We start from the raw sequence: 16,007 nt of genomic DNA, 5'->3' as shown, positions 1-16,007 counted from the left end.
GAAAATTTGGAGTTACAGGAGGGGGAAAGAGCAGGAGCGGCTCTGTCTCTTTTGGGGATGGAGGAAGGAGTGGATCCAGATGCCTCGGTAGTTGGAGTCCACCTCTGGGCACTCTTCCTATGAATTACCCTTGTACAAATCTCTCTCACTGGTTCTAGTTTGTAAATGGAAAGTATGGAGGACTGGGGTGAGCAGAAGTCAAAATTAATAACTTAATTTTGGTGGGGGCAGGTTTGAGGCTAAGAGATTTTTTCGCCCGGTTTATGTATTTCAGATTATTTTAAGTATCTCTATATCAGTGTTTATGGTGAAACTTCTGTCCCCATTGCTTTGCCCTTTCCTTTGTGTCTTGACTTTTCCTTCCCATTGGATTTATTTGTGCCATCAAGGCCAGCTTCAACATCAAAAACTGCTTTAAGTGTCTTTCATCTTAAAAACTAAAGCTGTTCTGGATTGCCAAAAAGGACTACAAAAAGTTCAGTGCTGTGGAGTATCCAAGAGTGAAGTCCCTTTTTACCTGGGCTGGGTTGGGCTACTTCGTGCTTTCAGTCTTGAAGCCATCAGCTAATTAGGGTGCTGGGAAAAATGGGAGCAAGTCTTTTCGTTCTTTTCTTTTGGTATCTGAAAAAGGATGCAATAGAGTGGGAATCTGCCAATTCTTATGTGCACCGAAAAAATCCAGGGCTGGACTGCTGATGCTTTGGATATGGCAGGGGGGAGAAGCAGAGAGCCTGTCTGAATTTCTTTGCCAGACAGGTTAGCAGACAAAGGATTGTTGTTTGGGGAAATAAAAAATCCACATCAAGCCAGAATGTATATAGCTGTTGAAATAATTTTGCATTTCTTCTTTTAAAGCGCTCTGGATGTCCTCAGTTTGAATAATGCCTGTTGTTTCTTGGATCAGAAGTGGTACTTTCCTAATGGGTTTGTGGGTTTCCTGGAAGTCAAAGACGCTAACACATTTAATGCTAAATTATAAATACATGAGGCTCTATGTTGTTCCATCCTGCCAGCTGCATGTACCCATAGAACAGGGCCATGAGAGCTGCTGCAGCAGCTGGGGCAGAAACACAGCTTAAACCACACAGCTGGGGCAGAGAAACGTGGTACCAAAGTGGACAGAGACAGACAGGTACCAGGATGGGCTGTCAGATCTCTTTTGATGGGGGTTTGGGGTGATGTGGATTTTAAGTTGGGTTTTTTAGGGTTTTTTGAATGTTTGGGCTCTGAGGATTGGGTTTTGGTGGAGCAGCTCATATTTAATGGTGGAACAGACAGTCAACAAAACTTTTGTTTTTAAACCTTCAAGTGTGTTGGTTGACTCTTCTGCTAAAAAAACCCCACAAACCTTTGTCTTGTGGCGTAAATAAAAGGCATGTCATTCTTTTCTGGAAAAAAACCCCAACTATTTCTTTTGTCCAAGGATATTATTGCAACTTCTGAAAGTAACTGTAGAGCTGTTCAGAGCGAGAATTTAAGATAAGAGTGTCTTATTTCTTAGAAACAAAAATACAATCTACAGATTCCTTGTAGCTGTAATGCTAGAACATCACGATAACTTTTATGTTTGATCTTTATTTTCAGTATTTTGGAGTTAATTTTTTTTTTTCCCCGCTGAGCTACTTTGTTGTATCCTGTAAAAAAAAGATCATTTTATTGTATTAAGTCATGCAAGAATTGAGGTTGTTTCTTATTGTAGGCTGTAATCGCATCAGTTTCTGGGATTTTTATTTTTATCTCAGTTTTATTCCTTATCCTACTGCAGATAGTGGTGTTAAGCTTTTCATTGCCAAGTTAGGGCAAGATGCATATTTTAATCTTTTTAAAAGTGAGCACCAGCTTTCTCAAGTGATCTTGACTTAAATGCCTGGAGCTTTTAACAAAACATACCAAATATCACGGTGCTTTTGATTTTTTAAAAAAAAAAAAAAAGGGGAGAGAGAGATTGTAAAATTGCAGATGGAAGGCATGGAAAATTCAGCTTCTGAAGTGCTTTTTTTTTTTTTTTTTTTTTTTTGTTCTGAGATAAGGATACTCTTTATTTTAGGGTTATTATGGGAACTGCCTGCTTTCAGCTCTCTCGAGCAATTGCTACCAAGTGAGCACTGTCTGGGTGAATGTCCCAGCACCATCAAGGATGGAGATTATTTGGACAAAGTGGATAATCTAGTGTTTCTTAGGGCTCAGACAGAGCAAACATTTATGCAGTACTAAAGCCAACAATCTGAAATGTTGTAAAAATCTCTTCAAGCTCAGAAGTAAGCACTGTGGGCTTGATTTTCATTTTGACTCATTAAATGGTACTGGCAACACTTCCTTTATCCATTACATCTTATGCATATAAAGCTGTAATTAGGATGGGGAGCCCAAATATGGGTGACATTAGCTTCTTGGTGAAAATTACACTTGCTGATTTTTTTTTTTTTTTTTTAAATGTTGTTGTTGTTGTTGTTCTCTGCATATGTAACAGAAATTCATCCCTGGAGATGAAATGGGAACATCAGGTTTGTGTAGGATGGAAATAATTTTAAATTTGAAATAAGAGCTGTTTTTCATAACAAAATCTTCTATTGTTCCAAGCTGGAGAAGATTGGAGAATAAGCACTGTTGGCTGGCTGTATTCCATTAAAACTTTAATTTTAAGCCTATTTATTTTTAAAGGAATAAACAAAATGGTAATGCTGACTGCAAACTTGATTTGTAATATGTGCACAGATGAATATAAAATGGATGCTATTCAGATGCACTAGCTGGGAGCAGCAGAGTTCGTTTTATTTGCCCATAAACCAGGGTGGTGAGGGATAGACACCTTGTGGCTTTGCCCTGACCAACAAGAGCAGTATTGCTGCCTCCATCCCACCCTGCCATTGCCTGTTGGTGCTCCATCCCATCTCTTTTGTCCCAGGACCACGCAAAAACCTTAGATCTGATAGGAAAATCATCGATAAGGGACTTGTAATGATTTTTCATTATCTGTGCTTTCCTTCGCCTTATCACGTATTTCTTGATTGTGCTGTGAAGTCTTCAGATGCACCTCTACCACCTCTTGGCTTAAAAGATATTGAGCTCTGGCACTCAAAATTACCTGCTGAATATTTTATGTGCGTCTTCCCTCCCCCTTCCTCTCTTCCCCTCCCTAAGTTCGCATCACTGGTTCACATTATGAAATCCTGAGCTGCGTCTCGCTTTGATCGGTGGAAAAGGGCAGTAATATATTCAACTCTTTGTAGCTGAAATGGGATAACACACCACACATGTAAGATGTGTTTGCACAAAATGGTCCCAAGATTCTCATTGTTGGAAGTTAATGGTTTAGTAGAATGGAGCGATGGCATCTTGTGTTGCAAATAGAAACCAATAGATGTGACTTTATTTTTCTATTCTGTGGTTATTTGCTGGCTGGGAATAATTGAATAGAACAGCAAGAATGGGGAACAAAAGGAAAAAATTGGGCCACTGCCCCCCTGCTCTCCAATTCCAGTGTTTTTGCTGGCCTGGGGAATTCTTTTACCATTCTGTTCCCCATTTCTTTTTTTAAGGCTGACCCTGCAATTGGAAAATTGAATTTGCATCAGTTAGAAATAAAATCTTTATTTCACTAAAAGATGCAGCACCTTTTCTTTTCAAAGGCAACATTTACCCTTCACCTTCAATTTTGTGAGCTAGCAAAAACTGCATTGTCTCCTGTAGCTGGTATGTATGACGAGGTGACATTTTTGTGGCTCAGATTTCTCTGTTATAATAATGTTTAGATTTGTAGCTCTGGCTTCCCATTTTTCTGTGTACTGTTGTGTGTGTAACAGGGTATAGATTGTATTTTACGAATTTTGACACTTTGGAACTTGTCTTACACTTAGAGTTGAATATAAATGTTTTGCTCCAGGCCAGCTAAAAAAAGTGATTCAAGAACAGTAGGGTTTTCTTAGGGAAATTTAAAATGACTGGGTTGGGTGCTGTTTGGTAGGTTTGCTTGTTATTTGGTTTAACTTGCCTTTTAAAATCCAGCTGTGTCTTTCCCTCTGGCCAAATGGCTCTTATTTGCTGTAGCTGCTTCTAAGATCTACCTGCATCTTCCACGCCTTGGCAGTTGAGTGGGAGAGTGCAAATATTTCCTCTTAATGAAGTGTGCTGGGGAAGGGCTGAAGAGGAATTTGAATAATGCTATAAGAGCAGCTGAGTAGTTGGGATGTGACAGCAAGGTGTGTCAGCCAGGTCTATGCCAATATCTAATACTCGTAATTTGCTATTTATTAGGCAGGTTACGTGCCTATTTCAGAACAGCTAATAAACATCTGTGACAGTTTTGTTCTGTAACTTTTACTATTTTAGAAAAAAGGTGAGCAAATCTCTGGTTGAGGGTCAGCGTGAGAGTCCGCAACTGGAAACGGTTTGTTGCTTTACTAATTGTTGTTCTTACTTGACAGGATGTTTCGCCTTCGATTTCTTCCCGTTGCAGCAGGGCTGTCTGCTGTTTCGCGGCGTTACCATGGGATGTCATATCACCCGAGGACCAGGCGTAGGCTCTTGGTGGCGGCTTTCATAGGGACAACTGCAGCGACAGCAAGTGCCAGATTCCTTTGGCAGAGGTAATAGATATTTTGGTGGGGTTTTTTTATTTTTTGCCTAAGACCTCATGCTGCTTTAGTCTTGTGGTAAGTACCTGCAGATGGGTTTAAGATCTGCGGGAGACTTTGTAAAGCATTATTGCTTGTTCTGCTTCTGCTGCATGGAAGAAATAGCTGTTGGTGACTCCCTGTGGAGCTTCTTCACTGCTGTGAGTAGTCAGAGATGTGAAAAAGCTCAGGGCTGAAGAGTTTTCCTCTGTAGCTGTCCTCACACAGGCTGCTTGCCCTTGGTGGGGTTTGCTGCCTGGCTTCCCCCTGTGTGGTGATGCTACGTGGGTCTGTGGTGTTGTGCAAAGAGAATTTGGTTGAGTCAACCAAGTTGGGTGAAAACATCATGGTCTCAGCTTCTGGGAGGGCTGCTAGGACAGCATGCTTGGCCAGGGGATGCTGCTCTTGTTTTCTTTGTGTTCTGCTGACTGCTTCATATATAAAACGTAGCAGGGGAGCAGAAGGACACAGTCTGTCTTTTGGTGGTAAGTTAGGTGCACACAGGATTTATGTGGTTTTTAAGGGCCAGAGTCTGAGCATACCTACTCCTGGGCTGTGAGACTCAAAGCTGGTTTCCATAACTGTGGGCAGAAAGGGGATATTTGTGCTTGTCTGAGGTGACCCTCACTGAACCCTGGGCCTGTGCCACGTTTGAAATAGATGAAGGACTCCCTTCTCTTCCCTCAAAATATGGGAGCAGTGTGGCACCAGCAGTGTTGCTCCAGCTTGTTGCTGCAATTAGAGTCTGAAAATAAAGTCTTTGCTGAAAACCTGTCTTATTTTCATCCCAATATTTAGGGGATGTATTGCTGGCTCTCTGCTCGCCTGTGTTGTGGCTAGAAGGCTCTAGTTTTAATGCAGTGGGAGGAAGATGATGGTAATTGTTCTGGCTGTGCCTAGAGCTGTCAAACCCTGATATCTGCTAACAGGAGTTGCTCAGCCTGAGGAAGAACACTGTGATCCTGCACAGTGTTGTCTTCTGCTCCATTTTGCTAATGATCTGCCCTTGTGTAGTGCTGCTTTATCCACAGAACCTGAATGCCTCTGTGGGTATGGCCAGGATAACACCCTTTTTCAGGCAGGGAAGGGAGCACATTTTTTTTCCCACTTAAAACATCCTCAGCATGCTCGCAAAGTAGGTAGGAGGACATCACGTTCTATGTAAAGCTGTCCCAAAGACATTGAGTTAATATCTCGCCTGCTTTTAAAAACAGCCAAATTGTCAGTTGTTAGCTTTGCCTTTTATCAGGAGGAAGGTGCTTCCTGCAGCAAAGAGCTGCTAATGGTATGTGGTGTGCTAGGTCGGGGCTGTTTTCAGGGAGTGATTTTTGGCTCCTGGAGTACTTGGCTGTTCCTTGGAGGCCCCTGTGCACTGTGGCCAGGCTTGACCTTGCTTAGCTGAGAGCACTGATAGAAATCAGATAAAGGAGAGGGACAGCCTCTTTGGAGTAGCATGGTCTGTGATGTCCCTAGTCCTCATCAGTCTGGAGAGACTGACTTGCTGTTAATATTTGGGTTTTTTCTTTCCTTGGTCTGTCTGCTTTGTCTTACATAAATTTGTGAAGCGCTACATAGAATTGTACAGACTTTGAAGTATTCTTTTCCTATATGAACGATGTAATAAATCCACGATGTCTGTAACTGTGAAATAGAAGTACATCCAGGCTTATGATATTAATTAACTTAATTACTTGCCATACAGTTGTTGAATGAGAGGAACAACACTGGTATGTGTGGTGTAGAAAATACTTCATACTGACACCTGTAGAGTTTTCAATAGTCTTTCAAATAGGCATTTTAACACCGTGTTTAAATGAGTGATGAGGAACTGCAAATTTCCTTTGTCTTTCACAATATATAAATTGGGTGATTAGTAGAGTTGAAGCATAGGTGAATACAAAACGTTTGTGATGACTTCTTGGGTTATTCAGGTAGTTACATCCTGAGTTATTACAGTAAGTAGCAGTAAGTATAATGAATTAGTTACAAAACGTAAACATGTAATACATGTAGCCAGGACACAGGGATCAAATAAGCCAAATGTCACTGAAAAAGTAATTTATAGACTACAGAGAGAAATGTTCATTTGTGTCTGAGTATTTACACTTAGTAGTAAGCAATTTTGATCTATTAAATGTTGCAGTGGTATTTAAATGGGAAGCAGGTTAGGGAGATCCTTTCTGTAACCAGTTCTGTTGGTGCAGTTAGTCTGTCTTAGGGATGACCTACAATGCTCGTTTACCTTTGGTTAGTGAAGCAACCATGCTTTTGTTGTGGTGTGGAACTCCTGTGCCACACGGTCTCTGAGGGGTCCAGCACGTCCTAAGTGTGGCTCTCTTCACATTGCAAAGAATTGCTGTCCCTTCGACAGCAGATGACTCTAATGAGGAATGTGTGCCTGCTAATATTCTGGTGAGACACTTCATTGCCCTTTGAGTAGGGAATGCAGGAATGGATGCTCTTCTGCAGGCTATCAGTGAAGTCTTCTTTTAATATGAGGGATGCCTCCCTCTTTGTTTTCTTAGAATTATTTTTGTCTACAATTAAGGCATTAAGAATGTAATAGGCTGAATCAAGAAGCAGTTGAAAATCTTATGCTTCTTGGGTGAGGTAAGTAGATGATGCAGTGTTAGAGTAAGAGCAGTAATAAAAGGAAAAAAATACTGACTTGTATTTCTTTTTTGTCATCTGCATAAAGCCTTGTGTAAATGCCCCAATTCTTCTCTACTGCCATGAGTAGTGCTGCATCTCTCATCAGTACTTAACACCCCACCCCACCCCCCCAACTTTCTATTTCAGAACAGATTGCTTATACTTCTGATGATGGTGAACACTGCTAAAAGGGATTAATATGGTGGTGCCTGTATGTGAACTTACCCTTTCTACTACTTAGCATGAAGAAAGACAGGACTTCTCAGGTGGTTTCTGCCTGTCACATGCAGCCTGAAAGCAGTGCATTTCAGATTATTTCTGTAAAATATGCTTTGAACAGCAGCAGAAGCCAGTGCTGGGATAAGGAAGCCCACACAAAGGTAGAGGAGAAGTCAAGGATTGAAAAGACTTATATAAAAAACTCCAGCGATTGTATGATGCAAGATAGAAAAGATTTACTTTGTGTCTTCCTCAGATGGGAGGTGGGATCTTCATGTTTGATCTGGATCTGCGTGTAGCCTTCTGCATAGCCATCTGTTGCAGGCGAGTGTTGGTCTTCTTGCCTTTGCTGTCTTCCGGGAGTTCCTGCTGCCTGTTTTTGGTGGAATATATCTCATCTAAGTAATTAGATGACAGGAGTAGCTAATGCTGCTCTGTTCTGCTGTGGTGAAGAATACTTCAGGAATGCAAATAACTGAGCTTAGAAGACTAATGAAGTTTACCCTTTCTAAGCAATGCCTTAAACTCTGAAGATTTCCAGCTGGCAACAGAAGCAATTAAGTATCTGGGCATTGGTATAATGAACTGAATTAATTAATTGAAGTAAATCTTGGCACAGTCATTGGCTAATCTAAATGAGGCATTAATGTATGAGAAGTACTGAACCTCACAGTTTGCAGCAAGCTTAATGTTTATAAAAAATATTCTGTTACTGATAGTCATGTAAAACTTGTATTCTGTATTTGTAGTTGCAGATATCCATTTGGAGTGTTATTAAATGGCCACGGATATGTTCTGTATGTCACAAACCTTCCTGGCTGAATCTGTGGGCAGTGGGCGTCTGAAAGCACTTAAATTGGTGTTTTGGTGCTGAAGCTTGTCACTCAATCAGCTTAGTATTGAATGAAACAAGGAAGCAAATGTACCTTTGGGGAGCACAGAAGGACCTCTGTAAGCAGAGTCTTACCAGTGCTCTTCCTGATTGACCGGAAATATTTAGTTATGCTTAATTTCTTATTCTTCTGCAAGTGTATTCGCAATAAGAATAAATGCAAGATGTCTGTGTTGCTCTGGAAGTTGCTTAACAACAAGATCCTTTGCTTGCCAGCGTGTTTGTGTCCAATGTGGTACCCAGGCTTATTTTGCTGCATCCCCTTGGCCTTATTCTGTGCTCTTAATCCTTTTGCCCCATCCTGCGTGTAAGTTGAAGCAATTAAGCTTGAGATAGCAATCTCCCAGCCCTGGTGGTATATTCTCATTCTGTTACAAGCTCTTCTTTTTCAGGCTCCACTCCTCACCAGCAAGCTGAGCTGTTTAGGTGCTGGCTGCCAGTTCTGCAGATTTCATTCCCTCTTTAACACTTCTTCTTCTCTTCCTCCACCCTTTTGTCCTTTGGCCATCCTGTATCAAGTGGCCAATTGCTTTACTGGAAGATCCTCTTTAGGAAAGACCCTTTGTCCTCCTTGCTCTGCTGACTTTCACTGCTTTTTGTTTGGCTTTTCTCCATCGGTGCTTCTGGAATTAATTTTGAAGCCTGGATGAGCCCTTAGCTAGCTCCGTTTAAGAGTGCATTGCTTTTTTGCATCAGTGTCTTAGGGGCTTTAGAGTAATTTGCTTAGAATACGTTTTTAATGGCAGAATTGCTGGAAACACCTTATGCCAGCTGAAACTGAGATTTTAAAAATCTTTCTTCTAGTAAAACAAAGGAAACCCGATAAATCATGGTCAAGAGGGGAGAAACCTGTGTTATAGCTATAGATGTGTCAGGTACTACTTAAGCTGATGTACGAGAGGAAGGATGAAAAAATGTAGGTTTTTTTTTTATTTTATTTTGAGAGCTCTGCTCCATTTTTTTAAATTCTTTGAGGGAGGTGGCAGACTGAAGAGACTATCCTTGGGATTGCTGTGCTGAGGGTTTTCTCCTAAGGCTTGAAGACACATTGATCTATGCGTGGTGTCTTGGAAGAGCACTGTGTCCTTTCAGGTGGCTTTAGGCTTCATATTATTTTTACCCATGAGCATCAGAGGAAGGAAAGAATCTGATGCCAGAAAATGAGCCAAAGTCAAAACTGGAGTCAATTAGGAAAACCTCACAAGTGCCCTGGGGGAGAGTGACCTCAGCTGACCTGCAGAGCTTAAAGCACAGGTATAGCCCTAAGCCTGCAGAGCTCTGGAGTTTGATCAGTGCATGTTCATAATATTACTTAAATGTTGCATAGCAAATCAGAGCTGGGATTTGTGCAGAGAAGCCAGGTGGAAATGCAAGAAACAGATTCCTGAATCGTCTTGGTTGGCTGCAACTTTATGGGGACTACACTTCGAATTCTCTGTCTCTTAAAAGGATAAGCCTTCTTTGAACCCTGGGTCTTTAATGTCGCTGGAAATGGCACTTTTTAATCCTTTCATAAAAATACGGGTGCCCTCTGGTGGCCAAATTCACACCTGCTGCCTCCCCTTTGCACCAAATAACTAAAAATACCTGCTCACCTGGCCCTTATCCCCGAAAGTGCATTGGCTGTCCTCCAGTAGCTATCTGGAAAGCAACATCTCTCCAAGAGGTCATATCATTTGGGAGTGGAATAGGGGGAATAATTTCCTGGCTCAATAGAGGAAGTGCAGAAATTGTAAATATTGCTTAGTTTTGATTTGTTCCTGATTTGGAAGCGAAGTTCTAATGCAGTCATTAAATGTCACCCCTTTCGGGTCTAGTCTTGTCCCGGCTGTCACTTTCTTGTGACATTCAGTGTCCACTACCACCCAATGGCCCAGCTGCCTTCTGGGCTGTACTAAAGGTTGGATCTGTGGGGAAGAAGCAAGGGAGAAAACTAGGGATGAGCATCATGTTCATGAATTAACACTTTAAAACAGAAATTAGCCTAACCTTGGGGTTTTTTTATCACTTTTTACTTTGGCAAACTTCTACAGCTTCAGCCGTCTCCTGCAGTTGACTGTTGCTGAGACTTGCTGGTAGAAGCTATATGCTCTTTTTGGTGGTTTTTTTGGTGTCTAGGCCACATATGGGATCATGTGTTATTGCTGCTCATGGGGCCAGCTGAAGAGACCAAAAAGCTTGTGAGGTTGAGGAGGCTTTGTTTAATGTGATGCAGCTCATCTGTTTTCAGTCTGCCAAAACGACTGAGGGATTGCATGAGGTACTGGCTGGGAAGGGAATAATGCTATTAAATACTCTAGAGTTCATGTTAGAGCGGAAGAGTTTTTAATTGGTATTAATATAGATACAGCAGGGAACTGCTCCCTGCTCAACTTGCAGCTGAATTCATTGGGACTTCTGTCCCAAGAGCATGAGGCCAAATTATCAGAAGCATGCAGCTGTGTGAATGCATCCCAGCCTGGAGAGCAAAAAGTGGTGCCAGGAATGACCTTCTCTGGTCTTCCAGTTGTGAATAGCAGTATGGCTTGAAAGCTGTGATGTGTTAGCCCTGTCTCTGACTGACATCCCATGATGTTCCCCTGCTGTCTGCTTTTAGCTGAAGACCAGATTTCGTGGGAATTAAAGAATCTGAAGGGATGTCGTTTTGCCCCAGGGCTTCTTGTAGCCCAGATACCTTTTCAATTTGTATGGAGTACATTTAACTTTCTCTTCCCATCTTTTCTGTTCCCTTATTTCTACAGGGCTTGCCTTCTTCTGAACGACAGTTGTGAGTTTTTTCGTTTATATTTTTTAGCAGTTATGGCATCCTTCTCACCCTTGGGTATAAGCTTTGAATACCCAGTAAAACAATCTTCAGCAGTTGGTAGTTATCATTGTAAGTCAGACTTACTTGCACCCATTGATCTGGTTAATAATTTCAAACTGATACAAATGCTCAAGTATTGTAAAAAATAGTAATAAAAAGGGGGAAAGAAAAGCTGTTCTGTGTTTGAGGGCACCTTAAAAAGCTTGTGGCATTGCAGACTTTGCTTTGCCTCCCTTATTCTTCCAACCTAAGATTCTTTTTCTCTTGAAAAGAAATGCTGGTGAATGACAGCAGTGAGCTTGCTGTCTTTTGGGGGGGACCAGGGATGGCAGCTGTGATCTTTCTGGGTTCAAGTGGTCATCCTACCTCATGCTTCTCTATCTCTGCCAGCCTTATGGTTTTATTCAGTTACCTTGTCTTGCTGGACTGCCTGTGTGCCCAGGAGCAAATACAAGGGGAGCTGCAGCTGTGACTGAAAGCAACTGCCATTTTCTCAGGGGGGGAAAAAAAAGCTATTGAGCCTGTCAGCCTTCAAAGTATGGTTCGGATCCAGAGAAGTTCAAGTGAGCCGTGCATCTGGGAGGCGAGGAGTGTGAGTTTATGTCTCTGTCCTCAGATTCTCTCTATGCATGGCAGATGTAGCTGAGTCGCAGCTGCATTCATCCATCAGGGCTGCAGCTTGGGCGGTATGGTCCCATACCTCGCTAGGGGTGAGCTCTATTTGGAAATGTAAGCAGTATCTCCTGGATTAAGAAATTAACAGATTTATAGTTTATGAGGATATTAGGATAACATCAGTAGGATGCCTCCAGTGTGTGTCTCTAGGTGCTGATGGCCTTCGTTGCAGCAGTTGTTTTCTTCCACAGGTTATCAGGGATTCATCTCTAAGGAGCAACATCTTATCCCACATGATCCAAGTTAGCTGGTGAGACTAACGTAAAACTGTTCAGGTTCATCTTCAGAGCACTCCCCTTCAAGGGGCTTGAAGCAGAGGTCCTCATGCTCTGGCCTGTCCATCTGCGCCCACGTGCTGGTGCCTAAACTGGGCTGCGGCAGAAGAGAGTGGGAGGGAGCGTGAGAAATCAGCTAGTCTGCTGCCAAGGCAGGGCTGTGTGCCTCCAAGCTAGTCCTGACAGGCAGCTGTCTCGTCTATTTTTAGCAATTTGCTGGTGATGGAGAGCAGTGATGGTATAAATCCTCCCTGGCAGCTGATTCCAGTGTTCACCTGTCCTTAACATTAAATGCTTTCTGTGTATGTATACCTATGTATGCACAGGTTTCTCCTTTCTTCAGTGTGTAAGTCTCTTCCCTTGTGATGTCCTTAAGCGCATCCTGCATCTTGTCCTGTCCTCACTGGATCAAGAGAACAGTCCTGCAGCAGCTGTTTTATATAAATTACAGTTATCTCTCCTCTTTTCCATCTCATAGCAATGTGACTTATTTAGGTCGGTTTTTCCCACAGTGTGTTCTGGGCCCTTAATCATTCCTGCTGCTCCCTGTCAGATCTTCTCCAGTTGGTCCAGCTCTTCCTTGGAGTGCACTGTCAGTAGTTGAAGGCGCTTTCTGTAGGGATGTTCCTGCTGCTGGCTGGGGTGGAAGGAAGGATGTGCACATCTTGCGGACTACGCTGCTGTGTCCTTATGTTCTTGGACCTATTTTAGGCAGTGGCTGTTATCCAGAGCTGTCTCCTCAATCTAATCGTTCACACTCATCTCTGGAATCTGTCTTAATTTTGGTGTGTTCATTGCAGTTCTTGCACAAATTCATTGTGCTAATTTACGTCAGTGTCAGGTACCATGAGAGATGAGCAAGGAAGCAAAGTAGTAAGAAGTCCTGTGAGTGGGGTGACATCCTGAAAAATTGGGTTGTGGATCTTCATCATTTCTGGTTAATTTCTTATTAAATCTCAGCTGACTAATTTAGTCACTGAATAGGGTTGAGCTGAGGATGAGAGCTCCTCACTGAAAGTATTCCAAATCCCTGGAGGTTGCCTGTTTTTATGGATGTTGTGTCCAAGCTTGCTTTTGCATTTCAATATGAAAGCCTGAAGTTTTAAGTGGCTTTTAAACCTCACCTGGATGTCTCCAGGTGTTTTGCATACAGAGAGGGTGACAACTCTAGTCAACTGAATAACACATCTTGTCAGGCAGGATTCCTCTCTCCTGCTTCTTGTTCAGTGGCAAGGTCTTTGCTGACTCCCGAGTGCTCAAATTCTTGTTAGATCTACATTTCCTTCTGAGCCTAAATAGCATCTGATAGCTAAGTACTTTGCTGCTGCCTTCAGGATTAGAATAACTGAGCACTGTTATCTCTGGCACAAAGCTTTGTTATTTTAGCACACTGTTCTGCTTCTGTCACTCAAAGAAGAAAAATACTTTCAAGTGAGGGGTTGTGATTCCTCTAATTGAAAGACCTGCAACTGTGGAGTATCGTGCCAATGCCTGGTGTGAGTCCCAGGATCCTTCATGGATGTATATCCTATGGTTGCATGTGTTTGGCTTTCTCAAAGAATGGTGTACTAAGTGAGAATTTAGCACTGAGCGGTCCTCTGTGGTAGGTAGGTCGTTTTCTTTGGGAATGATGAACCTAATCTTACGCTTGATTGTTGGCTTTCTCCAAGGATTAAAAGAAGACATTACTAAATAGGTAGGAAATACAGTCTTTGCCTCAAATTCAGTTCACTGCGGGGGGGGGGGGGGGGGGGGGGGGGGGGGGGCAGGGAGAAACCTGAAGAGATTGGGAGGGTTGAAGCATGGCAGCTAGGATCCAGGGCAGGCATGCTTCTTGGAGAGAGGCTGCCAGCTAGCCTTGGCGCACAGTGAAGGGAGTCTTTTGTATTTTCCTTTTCCTCTTGTGCAGAAACTGTAGCAACAGGCATGCCATTGGAAAGTCAGTCTCATCAAAAAATTCACTTGCTGATGGCAGTCCAGCAGGGTGGATATTTCTGGAGCTATGGGTTTTTTCCAGCCTTACTCTGACATCTGCATTGAAAGACTCTTTTATGTGGGTGCAGTATAGAAGTTGCAGTTGTTGGAAGCCAGGGATTTCAGAAGAGGATGGTTGTGCAGGATGTAAAATAGATGGAGTAGTAGGTGTATGTAGAGAGCAGATCCTTCAGTGGTTAATTCAGTGAGTAGTTTGGAGGTGAGGTGAGGAATAGCAGGTGCTGTTTAAAACCTTGCTTGAGAAGTAGACTGCAAACTCTGCTTTTATTCTTATAGCTCATTTTGCTTGTATGCTGGGATGGTGATCTAAATGTAGAGCAGAGTTAATTACCTGGATAAACTAGGCGGGGGGGGGGGGGGAAGCCGACTGTATTCAAACAGCCTATGTCTGTATTGCTGTAGCTGGCTTGACAGCATGATGGATTGAAGGAATGCGTAGGATCTGCTGAAAATGTTTGATTTTGAATTTCATCTATCTCTTCCCTGGTTTGCTAGCTGTCAGTCAAGCATTACAGGAGCAAATCTTCACTGATACAGCTATTCTCTGGCATGTTTCATGTGGAATAGCTTAGCTGTGTAGATAAGCAATCAATTGTCTACTGCTTTTCTGTCCCCAGGACCTTTTCCCAAGAGATTCTCTCAGAGCTACTTAAGACTGGTGTCCTGCCTACACAAGGGCTTTCCTTGTTGCCAGCTGAGGCTACACCAGCAATGCTGACAGCTTGTTCTAGCAAACTGCATATCAGCTGATACTACAACTCCACAAGGATGTGCCAGTGCTGATTAAACTTTCAGGAAGGGCTTCAATAGAGGTGCCAGAGTGGACTTCATGCTCCAAGAGACAGATTGGCATCTGGCTTTTCTGGGGAAATAATTTCCCTATCTTGAGATGCTTGTGGAGGACTCAGATCCTGTCTGTGACAGTTTGGTTCAGTGGAGGTCTTAAAGATGGTGCTTTGCTATAAGACTTATGAAAATTTATTGGCAAATAAAGGCTCAGTACCTTTTCAGAAAGGAGAGGCTGGCATGTTAGACTCCATTTTGCGTGAAAAGGCATGATTAGTGCTGCTCTTCACCAAGCACTTGTGTATTTTATTAAATCAAACCCTCTCAATGGAGTTGTATTCTGTCCCAGGGTGGACTAGAAGCCTCTGAACTGCTTTAACCCAGCCATAGTGCCATGGGTTATTGCCTTTCAAAGCAATGCTAGGATCTTGGTGGTTGTTCAAGTACTTTTGGTACTTTGCTGCAGTATTTGTCACAATATGAACAAAAGTTAATTTGCTTCTGTCATGTTTCACTCTTGGGAGTTTATGCTAGAATAATAAAATCTTTACTTCCCACCAGTACTGTGGAAGGACTTGAGTTCTTTAGCCCTTCCCCATCTATCCTGTACTGTGACTGTTAGTGAATTATTGGATGCTGGTAAGGAGTGAGTTGTCTATTTATTTTGATAGCGTTTAAATTAATTGAAGGAGCACCTACCCTCATTTCTTCTTCTTTGGAAGGTGGTGCACTGAGATTGCTGCAAAGCTGTGTATTGCTGGGGAGACAGGTATAGACTCTTCTCTGCTAGTTTTACATACCACATCTGTGTTTTCCAGGAAACTGGTAGGATGAAATATGTGTAGCCTTTTGCTTAAAGCTTGGGAGACTAAAAAAATCTTGGTTTGTTTTTGTTTTTCCCCTAAGGCAGACTTTTTTGAATAAACTCATGCAGCTGTAAATGACCATGTTAATAGTTACAGGGAGTAGCAAAGTACCAGCTTTCATCCGAAGGCTGCTGGCTAATGAGTGGCACCTAACTGTGTGCAAGCCCTGCACCCTGTGATTAATCCAAAATAAATTACCAGGAATGCAAAGTAGAGGCAGCTTCGCTT

At 42.4% G+C, this 16,007-nt stretch overlaps 1 protein-coding gene across 6 annotated transcripts in view; it reads left to right on the top strand.

Moving 5' to 3' along the window:
- The window catches only part of MICU1 (mitochondrial calcium uptake 1), a 106,917-nt gene that overhangs the window by 7,718 nt on the left and 83,192 nt on the right, over window positions 1-16,007 (top strand). For all 6 annotated transcript variants that reach the window (XM_049811053.1, XM_049811052.1, XM_049811054.1 and 3 more), the window contains one exon: window positions 4,425-4,586. In XM_049811053.1, coding sequence (XP_049667010.1) covers window positions 4,426-4,586 — 161 coding nt within the window. In that variant the 5' untranslated portion in view covers window position 4,425. The remainder of the gene's footprint in view (window positions 1-4,424; window positions 4,587-16,007) is intronic.

The sequence above is a fragment of the Accipiter gentilis genome, chromosome 9, assembly GCF_929443795.1.
Source record: "Accipiter gentilis chromosome 9, bAccGen1.1, whole genome shotgun sequence".
Lineage (NCBI taxonomy): Eukaryota > Metazoa > Chordata > Aves > Accipitriformes > Accipitridae > Astur > Astur gentilis.
The sequence above is the reverse complement of the archived record's forward strand: the minus strand, read 5'-3'. Positions and strand labels throughout refer to the sequence as shown.